At 31.2% G+C, this 16,696-nt stretch overlaps 1 protein-coding gene across 2 annotated transcripts in view; it reads left to right on the top strand.

Moving 5' to 3' along the window:
• COL11A1 (collagen type XI alpha 1 chain) overlaps window positions 1-16,696 on the top strand; it is a 212,859-nt gene that overhangs the window by 121,958 nt on the left and 74,205 nt on the right. For both annotated transcript variants that reach the window (XM_061183781.1, XM_061183782.1), the window contains 7 exons: window positions 982-1,035; window positions 5,822-5,875; window positions 6,009-6,053; window positions 6,188-6,241; window positions 6,357-6,401; window positions 9,910-9,963; window positions 15,960-16,013. In XM_061183781.1, the coding sequence (XP_061039764.1) occupies window positions 982-1,035; window positions 5,822-5,875; window positions 6,009-6,053; window positions 6,188-6,241; window positions 6,357-6,401; window positions 9,910-9,963; window positions 15,960-16,013 (360 nt within the window). The remainder of the gene's footprint in view (window positions 1-981; window positions 1,036-5,821; window positions 5,876-6,008; window positions 6,054-6,187; window positions 6,242-6,356; window positions 6,402-9,909; window positions 9,964-15,959; window positions 16,014-16,696) is intronic.

The following is a 16,696-nucleotide window of genomic DNA, read 5'->3' on the forward strand; positions in this document are numbered from 1 at the left end:
ATGGGAAATAATGATACTATGTGTCTTTTAATGTTTAAGACTTTGATAAATAATATTTTATATATGAAATGTGCTTTCATAAGATCTTAAGGAAAATGTCACAGTAAAATTCCACAAACATATTTTATTCAATTCATTTATTTTAATTTTATTTTCTCTCTACTCATGTTTTTAAATTAATGCTTTGTTCAGGCAGCCAATTTCATTAGTTTAGCATTTTAAACCTCTTAGTATTTGTTATACATCTTTGGGCTTCACTGTAATTTATCATTTGTTTCAGCACTTTCGGATTGAGAGGTAATCTCATTGCACTGGAAGAAAATAGCTGCATATTCAAGTTCCCACCTGTAGGAATTAACACTCCACAAAAATCATTATTTAGCTATATCTCTCACCATTTGGTATTTATTAACCCAATTTATTCAGACATTTGAATAAAAGGAGAAACTTTGCTCAAAAATCAGGTTCAAATTTCTTAGTATAGTTATTTAAACTTTCCTTACTCAGCAAAAAAAAAGTTAACTTATGATTGCTTGCTTTATATTTACAGTGAGAAATGAAATAATTTTATCAAATGGATTACCTTTAGTTGGAATGATAAGATCTACATGCAGTTCTAACTACATCCATTAATTTTAAATAGTATTTAATGTTCATAAAACTTAGGTGATATCTTAGCGTATTCTTTAGTTCACAAACAGTCCTAGAATTCTTTTTACTCAGTGTTCTGTGTCACTAGAGAAGGCACTGCCACTTAGACAACAGAGGTTAAGTTAGTGAACACTATAACATTAGCAACATTTTTTCCCTATTCAAATTAAGAAATATAATGAAAGTAAAGAATGGCAAAAACTTGCAAATCTTCCTTTCAAATGTGCAAATATGTGGTTCTAACTTCTAGAAGAATGACTAAAAGCATCATTTAAACTTAATTCATCTTAGAATTGATTATTATTATTATTATTATTATTTTAACTTTAGGGGAAACTTGGTGTTCCAGGATTACCGGGATATCCAGGAAGACAAGGTCCAAAGGTAAAATATTTAGCTTGATTTTTACAGTTTATCAGCATTTTGTAGATACACTTAAAATTAATCATCTATGGTTACCTTTCAGTTTGTAATATAGAGATGATGAATCCTTAAAATATAATCTTATAAGGGAAAGTCAGAGGCGATGTGGGCACCTGGAGTGCAGAGAGTTCAGAGATCCTAGGTGATTTTGGATTGGAGTATTTTAGAGACAGACTCATGAAAGGAAGGCACAGTCAGCCACTTCCTTGTAAGTGGAATAAGGACTATTCCAGGGCAGTATATTAATATATATAGAAGTTTTAAGTAGATGACAGGTGATGGATAATAGCTTTTGATTTCCTTTCTGGTACCCTGAAGGTTTGAATTACCACTTATATTTTTTTTAAAGAAAGAATGACTCTTCTTTCATCCTCTTTATTTTCCCTCATTTCCACAGAACTTGTTTCCTAGGGCTACTGTAACAAATCACCACAAACTTGGTGACTTAAAACAATGGAAATTGACTTTGTTACAGTTCTGGAGGCCAGAAGTCTAAAATCGAGGTGTCAGCAGGCCCATGCTCCCCCCAAAAGCCCTGTGGGAGAATTTGTCCTTGCCTCTTCCATCTTCTGGTGGCCCCAGGCACTTTTTGGCTTGTGTGCAATCTCCGACCTCTTCTCCACATGGATTTTTTTCTGTGTCTGTATCTTCTCTTCTTATAAAGACACTTGTCATTGGATTTAAAGACCACTTGGATAATTCAGGGTATTCTCATTTCAAGATCCTTAACTTAATCACATCTACAAAGACCCCTTTTTCCAAATAAAGTAATATTTGCAGATTCTAGAACATTTGGATATTAGATATATCTTTTGCAGGGACACCATTCAACCCACGCACTCAATGCACTCAAATTCTATTTTTGCCTATTTGAAATATACATATTTTAAGCAAAAAGAAGATGTTTTAAAAATACATGTTTACCTTGGTGTACTAATTTTCCTCGAGCTAATTATAAAACTTTGCTAAGGCTGCATTTGATGTATTGACTAATTACATTAAACGGTTAAATGATTTAATATGTAAATTTTGGTTCTTAATATTAAGGTAATTATATGCACATGAGATTATCTATCTATTTATCTATCTATTATTTATCTACTTATATCTTTGTCATCTATCTATCCCTGTTTGATCCATTCAGGCTAGACAGGTTTAGTATATAAGAATACATGCTGGTTGGGTATAATAATCCCCAAATATATATTTATTAATAAGTTTCACAGATAAACAATGAGAGTCAAAAATATCCTCCCTCCTGACTAATGTGAACTGCATGCACTTGTGACTCATCATCATGTGGCAACAGTGTTTTAGGCTTGCTATGTGGTTTTGTCCTATAATATTTCACTGAATTTCTAGAATATATATTTCCTTATATGCTAGGAGGTAATTGAGCCTTTCTGAAATAAGATTCATTTAATCTATGATTTTAAAATAATGCAAGCATCATTTATATGTTTCTGGCTACATTTAGAACACTGATTAATAATTTTTACCTTTTAAATACTGTCTCTAATACATTGTCCTGTCACCTAGTTACCTGCCTTTCAAATGTCAAGCATTTTAACAAGTGCTTTGAGTAAAAGAAGATATTTACTTAACCCACAACTTTAAACTATTCTTAGATTATTTGGTACATTTTTAATCTAATTACTAAATTGAATTGCAATGTGGTGGTGTTTAGATTTAAAAATGGAAAACTTTTTTTACATGTTACATGAATGAGTACAATTTTCTATTAAGTGTTTATTTGACATTTTTATCTTTTTCTGTTTTTCCTAAGTCAATCCTCTATTCAGTATTCATTGACTTATTTTTATTTACAAAATGGACCAGAATGACTAGAGAGAAATATTTCTTCCTAGAGGAATCAAACATTTTATTTTTACCCTTTAACCTAAATGTCTGAAATGTTGGTCTTTATTTTTTTCTATTACTTTTCTTCATAACTTTTTTCTACGGTCAAAAACATTTATGTTTCTCAGTTCTAAAACAAAAAATGATGGATACATCAAAGATCAAAGATAGCTTCATATTTTTTCCTATGTGGAAGCCAATGAATTTTGGATAGATTTAAGTCTTTATTGTACTAAAAATGAAATTCAGCTGCTAATCCCTTTCAAGCAATTTAAGGACTATAATTAGGCAATATAATTTATCCAATATCTTACTAGTAATATAAACCATACTGAGTATTTAAAAGATGCACTGCCATATGCACTATAAAATGATAGCTATTTCAAAAAGTAAAATCTATTTTAAGGTAGGATTCATTTATATTTAAAACAGAATTTAAAATAATTTTGAAATTTTCAGTTCACCGAAAGAGCCAATTTCACTATTAACCTTTGACTTTTTGGCCTTTTGTTGGCTGTTTATTTTTTCCATTTAAAAGCAGATAATGTCTTTTCATGGAAACTGTATATTTTGGTGATAATTTTTATGTGAGAAAAGAAGAAGAATATGCCCATATATTACAAACTGTTTAGTTGGTGGATTGGACATTTTTGTCTATTTCCCATAAATTTCTACGAGCAGAAACCATGTAAGAAAATAAATTTATTAAACATGAAATTGATGCATAAGAGCAATTTATTTGAATGGAGTCTCTATAAATGTGTTTGTGTTCTACTCAGGACAGATGAATATTTGTCCTCAAATTGAATTTGATAGAAGTGAATTACTTTCATATTGGATTATACTCACTTGTCAAATTCCTAGAGTAGTCACATAGTAATATTCTACCAGGTATAACTATCTGATTCTCTCTAGAGAAAGAGAAAAGGCTTTGAAAACCCTTCAAAAAGTGTCATTTGCAGACATTTTCCCCCATTGTGTGAGTATTACATGTCCTAACAATTGTCCTCAGGTTGATCACATAGTGGTCTCTGTAAGCATGAATTAGAATATATTGCTAAACAAGTCCTAAAAAAAGTTTAGCAGCTCATACTAAGTTTTGTCCATCAAATCCCATAAGGCTTCATATACAATTTTCCTTACTTGTGGAGGAAATATAAATTATAACATCCATTCTGTATGTATCACCTGGGGAAATTGCAGGGTCCAGGAATGCAATGCCAGAGAGTCTGTCTCAGTATGTCTGCAGTGGGATTTGACAGTCCACACTTTTAGCAGTCACTCCAGATTATTCTGATACAGAGGAGGCATTTATCACTTGGAGAAAGATTACTTTAGGTTAGTTCAATCCAAATGAGTGTAAACTGAAATAGACTCACAGGCATAGAAAACAAACTTATGGTTACCAAAGGTGAAACGGAGAGGGAGGGATAAATCAGGAGTTTGGGATTAAGAGATACACACTACTACATGTAAAATAGATAAACAAGGACCTACTGTATAGCACAGGGAACTATATTCAATATCTTGTAAAAACCTGTAATGAAAAGAATCTGAATAAAGAATACAGATATACATATGTGTAACTGATTCACTTTATACCTGAAACTAATACAACATTGTAAATCAAAAACAAACAAGCAAACAAAACAAAACACAAAGATGTATTCAAGTCAAAGAAGGCTTTGTTACATCTTCCTCAGTGCATGGGGAAGTGTGTAAAATCTTCATGTCTAGTACTCTTTGCTAGACATTTTACACATTATTGCATTTAATCCATGCACTGGTCTGAATAGGAAAATAGTGAGTGTTTGGAAGCCCCCCAGCCCACCCCTCCCAGGGTCTCATAGTTATTGGTAAGTTGAGGAGCAAGGATTGAACCCTAATCTGCTCTATTTCATGATACAATGACGAGGCAAACGAGTCACAGTCATGTTCAAAGGAATCTCTCAGTAGATGAAAATCTGGACATATGTACAAGGTAAAATAGGGGAATCGTATTCCATTTGTAAAATGTAGCTATTTGTGGATTAAATTACATAATGCTTTTGCAGTGCTTATTACATCTTTAAATAATCATTATTTATTGTTAGCTATTGTTATCATTTTTATACCTTACTTTCCTTTATTCTGATTTCCTATAAGTTTCAAAGTACCTGTAAGATGCAGATGGTTGCTCTCATTTTGTAGAAGAAAAAACTGTACTCATAATTATACTATAGTAATGTACCCAATTACTTAGGTGAACGCATGACAAACATAAGTCTTGAATTTATGTCTTTGGAATCCCACAAACAGATTTTAATGCTGAACTGTCTGACTTAGACTCTCAGTTAGATCTAACCACATTCAAACATCAAACAGAAAAGATGGAAGAAGATTTTTAGTCTTTATGATTTGACCCAGTTCTAAAGGTGTAAAATACTCAACTAAAAAGTGATAAGTATAAGAATACAATAATGTTAATTCAGGAAAAATATTTTATAAAATTCCTATTTTAATATTTGATTATTCATGCTTGTGAAAAATAAAACTTTTTTCAGAGTTGAAGCAAGTATGTAGAATTATAAGCCAAAAATTTATTTTATATGAAATGCCCTTTAATTGCTGTTTACTAATATGAGAAATGATATATTTGATTAATTAATTTCCTTAAAGTTAAAAACTAAAATGTTTTATCAATTCATGTTTTCAATGCTTCCAGGATTTCAGGTGTCACTGTAAGTTCATTTTTAAATACATGAATGGAGGTTGTATGGTATCTTAAATTATATTTTTGATTTGAATGCTACCAGCTTGTGAGAATCATTGTGTTCCAAAAGACTTTCAGCTTGTGGCTAAAAATGTTAGTTACTGTACTCATTGTTTATTATTTTTATTTTTGTAGGGTTCCACTGGATTTCCTGGGTTTCCAGGTGCCAATGGAGAGAAAGGTGCCCGGGTATGATATACAAGTATATTGTTCTGGACTATCTAATGTAAATGTTCTTACATGAGTACCTATCTCTCAGCACCAGACTCACAATTTACTGTGATATACTGCGTATTGAAACTGTTTGAACTGTCTTTGGCAGGGTGTAGCTGGCAAACCAGGCCCTCGGGGTCAACGTGGTCCAACGGTAAGTACCTTGATTTAAAATAATGATTTTCATTTTTCATTTAACTCTCTTATTTTCTTCAAAAATAAAAACTGATCCCTTGCCTTTAGATCTGCTTGGAACTAGATCAATTTCATCTTTGCTCTTATGTGCAGGGTCCTCGAGGTTCAAGAGGTGCGAGAGGTCCCACTGGGAAACCTGGTCCAAAGGTATCATCAGCACTTGTTCGATTTGGGCTTTCCTGTAAGTTCCTCTTCCAGAGGATGCATGTTAACAGAAGGAATCAAAACTGATTTTTTCCGGTTTTTGTGTTGTTGTTGCCAGGGCACTTCAGGCGGTGATGGTCCTCCTGGCCCTCCTGGTGAAAGAGTAAGTACGATACAGTCATATCATATAAAGTAAATATTAGTATGTTGCAAATGTTTAAATTTCTGGGAAAAGTTACAGTTACATGTGTCTGCAAATACATGTACACAGTCATCCACAAAATCTAGTCAGAGTTTAAAAATTCCTATTCTTATTTACTTTCCTAAAAAAAGCTTAATCAATTATGTGCTACTAATTTTGTTATAGAAATGAGAGAAATTATATGTCTAATTGGCCTATGATATCAACTTTTAAACAAAAATAATTGTTTTCTTTTAAATACACATGTAACACCTATGCCTTCTTCTCCACTCCTCTTGCTTTCCATACTGATATTCACTTTGTTCCTGGAGCTGGCAGCAGCATTATGCTGGTAAAATGCAAGCTACCAGTAGCCATTAAGTCACAATCAATATACATTCAAATCAAAATAAAACATCTATTCCAGTAAATAGGAAAAATATTTAGTAATTTGATTTTCAATTGATATAAAATAAAGCTAAATATACATAAGTAAGCATGCCCTTTATTTGGTTTTGTTTTTTTTGGCAAAATATAGCATTTTTTGTAGCCAGATTTTTTAAAAACTATCCTCTTGAAAGAATTTTAAATATTCTGTATTACTGACAAAGAAATTAGATCATGACTTAATATTCTATAATTTTAATATTATACATTCTTATATTATTGAAATTTATAATAGATGTTTCACAAAAAGTAAAACAGAAATACCCTCTGACGTATAACTTAAAGCTGAGAATAAGTAATTTTTAAAAAAATAAACTTTCTATTTGTGAAGAAAAGTCACTAGATTGGACTCAAGAATAAACATTTAATTCCAGTTTTTTCAAATCTTTGGTTCAAATTTAATTAACTTTCTATTAAATGTTTCTCACTCTTGATAAACTATTCCTAAATTAAGTTCATCCTGTACATTTTGACTTCATAAATAAAACAATACATTTGAAATATTTTATGTCAAAGTCATTTTAATAAGAATATACAGCTAAATTAATTAAAATGGCTAAATCATTAAATGGAGTAGAACCATTTAACAAATTGTAGCATAACTAAGAGTTTTGCCTTTAACGCGCAAACTATTCTCTTTACATATTTTGTTTATACATTCCAAAATTTCATGATCAACTGTAAATCTTTATGATTTTATTTTGGAACACAACAGTGTAACCCAAGAACGTGATCGCTTGTAATTGTAAAGACACTTTCAGAATAAGAAAAGTATATTCTGAGGATCAAAGTAAGGTTGATTTCAAAAAAATTTTTTAAGTAAGCTTGAAACCATTCCCAAGAAACATTTATACATGTTTTAAGTACACAGAATATATTTCTTGTGTTCTGTGTAGTTGATCAGACATTTTCTACCTAATATAGCCTCATTTTCTGCAAAGAATTTTAAGCATCATGAACTATTTGTTATGTCTTAGGCACACAGTTGAAGAACAATGAAAGTAATATCACAAAAATGTTTTCTTCAAACTATATGACTTGGGAGGTTCAAGGAGAGAATTTTGCAGTACCATTGGATTAGAAATGAAAAATACCCATTTTTGCCCATTTCAATGACCTTCTTTAAAAATATATTTATGTGTGTGTATATATATATATAGTATTATATGTAAAAATAATATATATTATATATATAAACACCCATTAGGATATTCTACAAGTTAAATATGATCCCTCATACTCATGATTTGCAGAGCATGGATGCCTGCTATTAAAGATTTAGTTAATACAGCTTTTACTTGGGTCTAAGATGATAAGATTTAGCAAAAACAAAACAAAACAAAATAAAAACAAAACAACTAAGACACCCAAATAAACTGAATTTTAAGTAAACAATGAATAATTTGTGGCATAAGTATGTCCCTTACAATATTTGGGACATATTAAAATTATTCATTATTTATCTAAAATTTAAATTTTATTAAACATTTGGTATTTTATCTGACAACACTAATTGGGTTCCAACACTATCTTTACACACTGAGTCTTTACGTAATTTCTACCTCACCTGGAAACTATTTTGATTAATACAAAGAGAATGTTTCAACATGTTTTTGTGTAATTGTATGTAGAAAGACCTACTTTTTCTTCTTTATTTTCTCTGGAGAAGTGATTTTTGAAATTTTTCTTTAAGAAATTTAAATTCAAAATAAAGTTTTATTTTGAAAAGGAGCAAAAAATTAAAAGTAAAGAAATGACAATTTATAAAATTAGGATAGTAGAGCTTACTATATAACCTAAAGGAATACTATATTTTAAATTTTGAATTTAAAATGGTTTTTGGTTTATAATTTTCTTGCTCTTATGATAAATATTTAAGAATGATAGTTTTATATTTTAATGAGAGTACCAAAATTTCTAAGTTCCAAATATTTTCCCAGTGTTTTTGGTAATTACATGAGATATCTATTTTTTTAATGACATATCTAACTTTGAAGTTTCTTTTTGATTTTAAGATAAGATGTTGGTAACAGCAATAATTTGTGCTGATTTCTGAACTAGCATTGGCTTGAGAATGGTAATGAAATTTCCTGTGGGAAGGCTAAATTGATAAATTGAAGAGAGTAAATTATATTAAAGATCAACTTTAGTAAACCTTATTTTTTATTTAAGTATAAATAAATCCTAACATAATTTTATTACTTAAGAAATTTTATTTATATTATGTTCCATTTTATATATATTCCTTTTAGGAATATAATTATCATGTTCTGGTCATATAAAGGATTATCTTTCACCATCCTTTTGCTGCGACCAATGTAGTCCTTGTAATAGGGTTTACTTTACGCCTTTTAAAGATATGTAAATCTAAGTGTTGAATAATATAGTTAATTAAGCATCAAGTCAAGAACAATATTATAAATGTATATTTGGATTTAATGTTAATGAGAATAATTATATAATAATGTTCTTTTCGTCTTATCTACAAAAGAAGTTTATACATGAGTAAAATGAGATAGTGACATCCTCAAAAATAAATACATTGTAAATATAGAGATTAGTTAAAGGTATCCTCTATGGTCTTTTTGAGATAGTCATTTTTTTTTTCTTTTAATTTTGTATGACTTTAGAGTCAGAACATTTATAGAATCAATTTTAAAAATAATTTTTCTTTTTGGGGGCTATGGACTTGAAATATCCTCCATTTATGGATGTTTGTAGCCAGTGTTGAAAGTAGATTATCTACAGGGTTCCTGATACATCCATGTTCTATTCACTTTTAATATGAATTCTAAATATTTACAGTGTTCTCCAGCTAAGACCATTGATGTGGTGTGCAGTTTTGAGTACTGAATAGTATGGAAGATCATCCATTTTGCTTTTAAATTACCCTAGACTCTCTTGTTGTAATGCAATTGTTCTGCCATTATGGTAAAGAAGCTGTATTTTATATTGTTCTTTATCTGTAGAAATAAACTGCAACCTGTAAAGATGTGCCTTATAAGGTATATTCTTAAATTTCCCCACTGCTTTTTCTCTTCAGGGTCCTCAAGGACCTCAAGGTCCAGTTGGATTCCCTGGACCAAAAGGCCCTCCTGTAAGTGCCATGGTTTTTCTTTCTCTTTCTTCATTTGACAATGTTTTCAAATTTTGAAAGTCATAGCTTTTATATTAAATAGTATCTGGATACAAATATGGATAAAAATTCCTATAAAAACAAAATTGTGCTTAATAATGCCAAAGAGTATGTATTTTCAGCTTATGAAGTTTATCAAATGTTTCTGAATCTAATTTAAATATATCTTATTAAATATTCCTTCAAAGTATATCAAAACTAGAACAACATGAATATTATTCTCTCAACTACTCTTCTACTGCAATGAATATTATTGACAGCATTAAAAATCATTACTGAATCTTAAATATTTGGTATATCAATTTCTTTTTTAGCTTCCATTATCCAATGTATCCTTCTTCAAAATGTCACTTCCTAAATATCCTCCAACATTCTGACATTACTTATATCACATTAAGATCTATTTATTTGTATTTACTATTTTTGCCTCTATAATGTATTTTTCTTAGAAAATGTAATGATAACCCTTCCTGAATCATTTCCTTTTTATAAAATTTGTTTAGAACCACAGTCTGTAGAATATCTTCATCAAATATTTTCACAAGGTTAATTGAAATCTTTTACTTTCGCACAAATATTCGTGGGAATATAGGACATGCTCAGTACTCAGCTGCTTTTTTCTCTCTCTCTTTTTTTTTTGGCAACCTATTCAGTTTATTTATGAGTTAGAATCAACTTACTGTCTTAGTCCATACCAGCTGCTATAACAAAAAAACACAGATTGTATAGTGTATAAACAGTAGAATCTATTTGTTAGAGTTCTGAAGGCTGGAAGTCCAAGATCAGCATCCCAGAATGGTGAGGTGAAGACCCTCTTTCGGGTAGCAGACTTTTCACTGTCTACTCTCTGGAACCTCTTTTATAAGTCACTAGTTCCATTCATGAAGGTTCCATGAAGGTGACATAAGCACTGCCCAAAAGTTCCATCTACTAATAACATCACCTTTGAGGGTTAGGATTTCAACATCTGAATTTCAAGGGGACACAGACTTTCAAACCATAGCACCCACCTGTCTAAGGAAATTGTTCTCACAGTGTGGTCCCTGGACCAGAAGATCAGCAGCACTTGCAATTTGTTAGAAATGCAACGTCTTGTCTCCACCTCACTCACTTAATCAGAACTCTAGGAGAGGGGCCCAGTCTATGTCTTAACGAACTCTCTAGGTAGTTCTGATGCATGCTAATGTTTGTGAACCACTGTTCTAGTCCAGAGTAGACAATGCTATTCAAACTTTAATGTGCACGTAAATCATGTTGGTATTTTGTTAAAAATGTAGATTTTAAATCAGTAGGTCTGGGATGGGTCTTGAGACTTGACATTACTGGCAAATGTCTAGATGATGCCACAGTGGTCAATGGGCCATACTTTGAATAGCAAAGTTCAAAAATGTTTTGGCTGAGAATAAGACCAACATAGTTTGAATATTATCTACGCTGTAGGAAACTAAGTATAGTTAAAATTTTCACTCAGTGATTTGAGAACCAAATGTTTTCTCAATGTAATAATACCAATAACTAATTCCTAGTGACAGTTTTACTCACATCCTGGTTATTTTCACTTAGCGGCACATTGATATAGATTTTGGCTGAATATTTTAAACTGATTTTTGAACTGAATCTTTTTTTAAAATTTTTATTGGAGAATAGTTGATTTACAATGTTGTGTTAGTTTCAGGTGTACAGCAAAGTGAATCAGTTATACATATACATATATCCAATCTTTTTTAGATTCTTTTCCCGTATAAACCATTACAGAGTATTGAGTAGAGTTCCCTGTGCTATATAGTAAGTGCTTATTAGTTATCTATTTTATGTATAGTAGTGTGTATATGTCAATGCCGCTCTTCCAGTTTAATCCTCCCCGCTCCTTCTCCCCTGGTAACCATAAGTTTGTGTTCTACATCTGTTGAACTGAATCTTTTTGGCAAAACCACAACAACATGCACCTTGTGAGAGGAAGTTATGTGAGGATTTTTATATATGCCAATATTTCAAAAATTGTACATCCCAATGTTCTCATTTCTAATAATTATATATAATATAAATAATTATAGTTAGTCAAATATAGTCCAGTAACAATCTTGCATAAATGAACGATTCAGAAAATTATAAATTAAGATGTTAGAAATTTAAGTAAATGTTACAAATGATTATATTTTTAAACATGGTGAAAATCATTTATAAGTAAATAAATATATTCTCCAATTTTTAAAAAATTAATTAATTTTTTTGCTGCGTTGGGTCTTCGTTGCTGCATGCAGGCTTTCTCTAGTCGTGGTGAGCGGGGGCTACTCTTCATTGCGGTGCGCGGGCTTCTCATTGCGGTGGCTTCTCTTGCTGCAGAGCATGGGCTCTAGGCGCGAGGGCTTCAGTAGTTGTGGCTCACGGGCACTAGAGTGCAGGCTCAGTAGTTGTGGCACACGGGCTTAGTTGCTCCACGGCATGTGGGATCTTCCCGGACCAGGATGGAACCCGTGTCCCCTGCACTGGCAGGCGGATTCTTAACCACTGCGCCACCAGGGAACTCTTGTTCTCCAATATTTTTATATTGAGTTTGAATAACCCCCTCTTTCTCTGATTACTTTCAAATGTGATTTTAGCTCACATATTCAAAAAATGAATTATTTATTGTGAAATACTGACTTAAATGCTGAAACTCTCTTACTTTTTAAAATAATTTTAGACACTGTGTTTAAAATATTATTTTTATCACTAACAGTCTTGCTCTATTACAGCAAACATATCAAGAAAACTTGTTATCTATATTATTGTGTTATGAAAGGATTAATACAAATAGCTAGTATTAAACAAAGGATAATATAGATACTGTCTGCATATAATATTGTTTACTCACTATTTCAGTTTTGTTCCAAATGTAATATTAAGTCATGCAAAGTTGCACATACAGAGAAGTAAAAATATTGTTGCAAAAATGATTTTGCACATAAGATTCTTTCATAAGTATTTTGAAGCCATGTGCATAGATCATTGTTTAGCAACATAAAATCCAGTGATACTTGTAACTTCAACATTATCATACCATTTATATTTGTACAAATTGTTTAGAAGTTTCCCTCATGTAATATAATTTTATTGTCAAGAAAGCCATTTTTTCCTCAAACTTTTTCAGTCCATTCTCTCATGTATCTTTCAACAAGTTTTGAGCCATTGATCATGCATGCATTTTGTCTCATTTTGTCTATTAGAAGTATAATAAATACCTACACTTGAGAAACATGTAGTTGGCTTGGAAAGACATGACACTGTTAAGGAACATTGCTTTCACTGCTAAACAAAATGAGTTTTATACTCTATTTCTCTGACAAATGAAACATTAGTGCATGAAATGAGTACCTATCATTTCTCTGCTATGTAGTTTTATAACATATAGAAAAGAACTGTCTTCATTTCTTTGATATTTAGGAGGGATTCAGGTAGAGGGATAGAACCAAACTCCTCTTCCTTCAAATTAATTGATTCATTTTCATTGTAATCAGGAAATATATATATATATATACATACACATATATATGTTAGATATATACATAAAAAATAGATGAAAAAATATATATATTCACACAGACACATGTGGAGTATGGATTAAGCACTTGGAATGGTCATGTTTAGAGTCTGTTAAACTCATGCCAGTGTCAGCATATAGTTATTCCAATTAAAAAAATTAGGTGATTAGGATTTATAACATGACTACTATCAGATACATTCTATTTAGAGAAAAGTCAAAACTCAGTGCCAGTGTGAAGTGAAAAACATCTTAACATTTATTTATGTGTCGCTTCACAGATTGCTTTGCTGTATATGCACCCCCCCACCCATTTAGATGAATTTGTTGTCACTACTCTTCACCAACAATATTAAAGGGGCAGTCTATTTTGATCAATAAAATTATTATATTTAAATTAATGCCATGAAATTATTTGGTAATTAATATGCTTATTTTATTGGATAGTAGTGTGAAGCCATTAAAATTACTTAGTATTAATCACTTAATATTAGGAATAAATACTTAAGAAAAATGATGATGATATGAATTCTTTATATAGTCTATTTACACTGCTCCCACAGGATATCTAGGAAAGCCATTAAAAATCATGTTGCATTCATCCCACGTGACATTTTTTAGATGTAAGATCACTGTTTTAAAGAGTTATAATATTTTACAATAAAAGTGTAATCTATACTTTTCACACCAGCAAATATAACGAGATATTTAACTTTTATATTTACAGATTTGCTAAAAAACATGTAAATGGCTTATACTGATTACAAAACTCATCATTTGAGATGCACTTTAGCGTGGTGGAAAAAAAACACCTGACATGTTTATTATCCTTTAGCTGTCGCCCTTTATAATTTTAGTTTAAACTTTTACTACTGCCCTCAATTAAGGGCATATTTATTCCTATATGTATCAAAATAGTGATAGAGCACAGGATTTGTTTTTATTTACTATTTTGAAATACTGAACCTAGATGAGGTCCACTAGCAATCAATTACTTATTTATGTGTCTCACCTCTAAACCGAGAACGATACACCTAATGCCTAATACATAGATATGTAATATATGTTTTTGAAAGAAGGGATGGGTAGATGATATCCAAGAACATTTTGGGGACTTGGTTAAAAACATTCCAGTTTTGGTCCTTTGGGTGGATGGGAATAGAATCACTGAGATGGTCCTGGAAAATATGAACAGATCACTGAGCAAGCTATGATCTTGTGAAATATCGTAACAGGCTTTAATTAGAGCTGGTAATTTAACCAATGTGTCAATAAAGATGCAATCAGGAAGCAGAGCTGGTACTAGTCACTGTCGGGAAGGCTTTCCACTGAAATGTTATAACCAAGCTAGAAAAAGTCTTATTCCAGTGGGAAAAAAGCTATCTGTGAAAATGATCTTATTTTGAAATACTTTTTTTCAAACTCAATTTACAAAGAATTGATATTTGGAAATAGATTTACATAAATAATATATTTTTAAATAAATAAGTAGGTTTATTCAAATAATTAACATACTGAGAGGTATACCTGTTATCGTTAAAAATGTTATTACAATGATCGTTTCTCTTCGTTTATCCAGACATTCTCACCTAAGAATATCTCTGCCTATACTTATTATACATGTTTTGAAAATTGAACTTGGTGCTTAATGGTTTCTGAGTAGGATGAATAATCCATAATGCAGTCTAAAGAAGCAATCTATTTCTACTAAGTACCTAAAACATAAGAACCTCACAGAGTTGTTTAAGTACTCAGTTAATGGCTTCATTTATTTTTTTCAGTCATGACAAAGATAGCATCCTTTACTGAAGGTGATAACATAGTGGATGTGCTCTCCAGTGTTTAATAAACATTATGCTTCCAAGAGGGTATTTAAGAAAACCTACTGGGAAAAATTTGTCCGGATGACTTCTAAAATTGAGCATTGCACCTTGTTTCCTTTACTTGAAGCAACTGGGAAGTAAAATGCCATTGTTTATAAGTTTGTATTTCTTTCACATTCTTGTCAGTTAGAAGCTCAGACCACCACTAGAGGACAATATCTATCTCTGGTATCCAACTCTCAGTGCCCAAGAAATTGTATTAGGAACACGTCACCAAGAAGAGGGAAAAATATTCATTTGTCAAGTACTGAAGAACTAACATTTTTACAAAAATAAAAATACAAACCAATATGAATATGCTTTTTGAAAAGAAAGATGCTAATGAAATTTAAATGTAAAATATTCAGATTACAGTTGTACAATTTTCTCCTGGTCTCATTTATAGCTATAGATATGCTAAAAAGATATATACACATTCTACCGTATATGAAGTCAATAGAAAATCAAAATAAGATATCTAATGAAGATATAAGAAAATTGCCTAACATGTATTTAGATTGTAAATAATTCAAGAAATATTTATGACGTTCGATGTTTAATATTTGTGATTTCAGGGACCACCTGGAAAGGATGGCCTGCCAGGACACCCTGGGCAACGTGGAGAGACTGTAAGTGACCCCAGTCTTCTGATTCAAATTTTCTATCTCAAGCACTTCATCATTTCACAGAAAGATACTTTATTATTAACAAGTCAATTACCAGGTTAAGGACAATGGTGACATTAATTCCATTTAATCTTTTAAAAATATATTTGAAATACATAAATAGACCTATGTTTGTATCTAAACATTTAAATAAATATACTTGAGGACGTGGATGTTACTTGATTTTCCTTATTTTCAATAACAGCACTTAAGGGATAAGCTGATGGAAAAGAACTCATTGTCTTTTGGATACCTCCACAAGGTTGTCAGCCTTGACCCTTTCACATAAGTCTTTGTTACAGATATATTCCACCCTACCCTTTCACCCTTCCACTCTCTAAAGGAGACACATTACAATAAACTGTGCAGATAATATATTCTTCTATCCAGAATTAAGGGATGAAACATTTCCTGCTGTTGGAACTGTAAGGCTGTAATTGGTCTAGAACTATGTCAAATGCATTCTCTCCTCTCAAGTAGGAAAATGGAAATGGAAAAAAAATGTAACTTAAATTATGGGGAACATAACATTAAATACATTCTCTGAACAACTTATGTGTATAACAGAGATGGACAGCGGGGAAACTGGCAGCTCAACTATGGTTTAAGAATCCTGGCGGTTTTGTTTATTTATTCTGCCACTGTTA

Source organism: Eubalaena glacialis, chromosome 3 (genome assembly GCF_028564815.1).
Source record: "Eubalaena glacialis isolate mEubGla1 chromosome 3, mEubGla1.1.hap2.+ XY, whole genome shotgun sequence".
NCBI lineage: Eukaryota > Metazoa > Chordata > Mammalia > Artiodactyla > Balaenidae > Eubalaena > Eubalaena glacialis.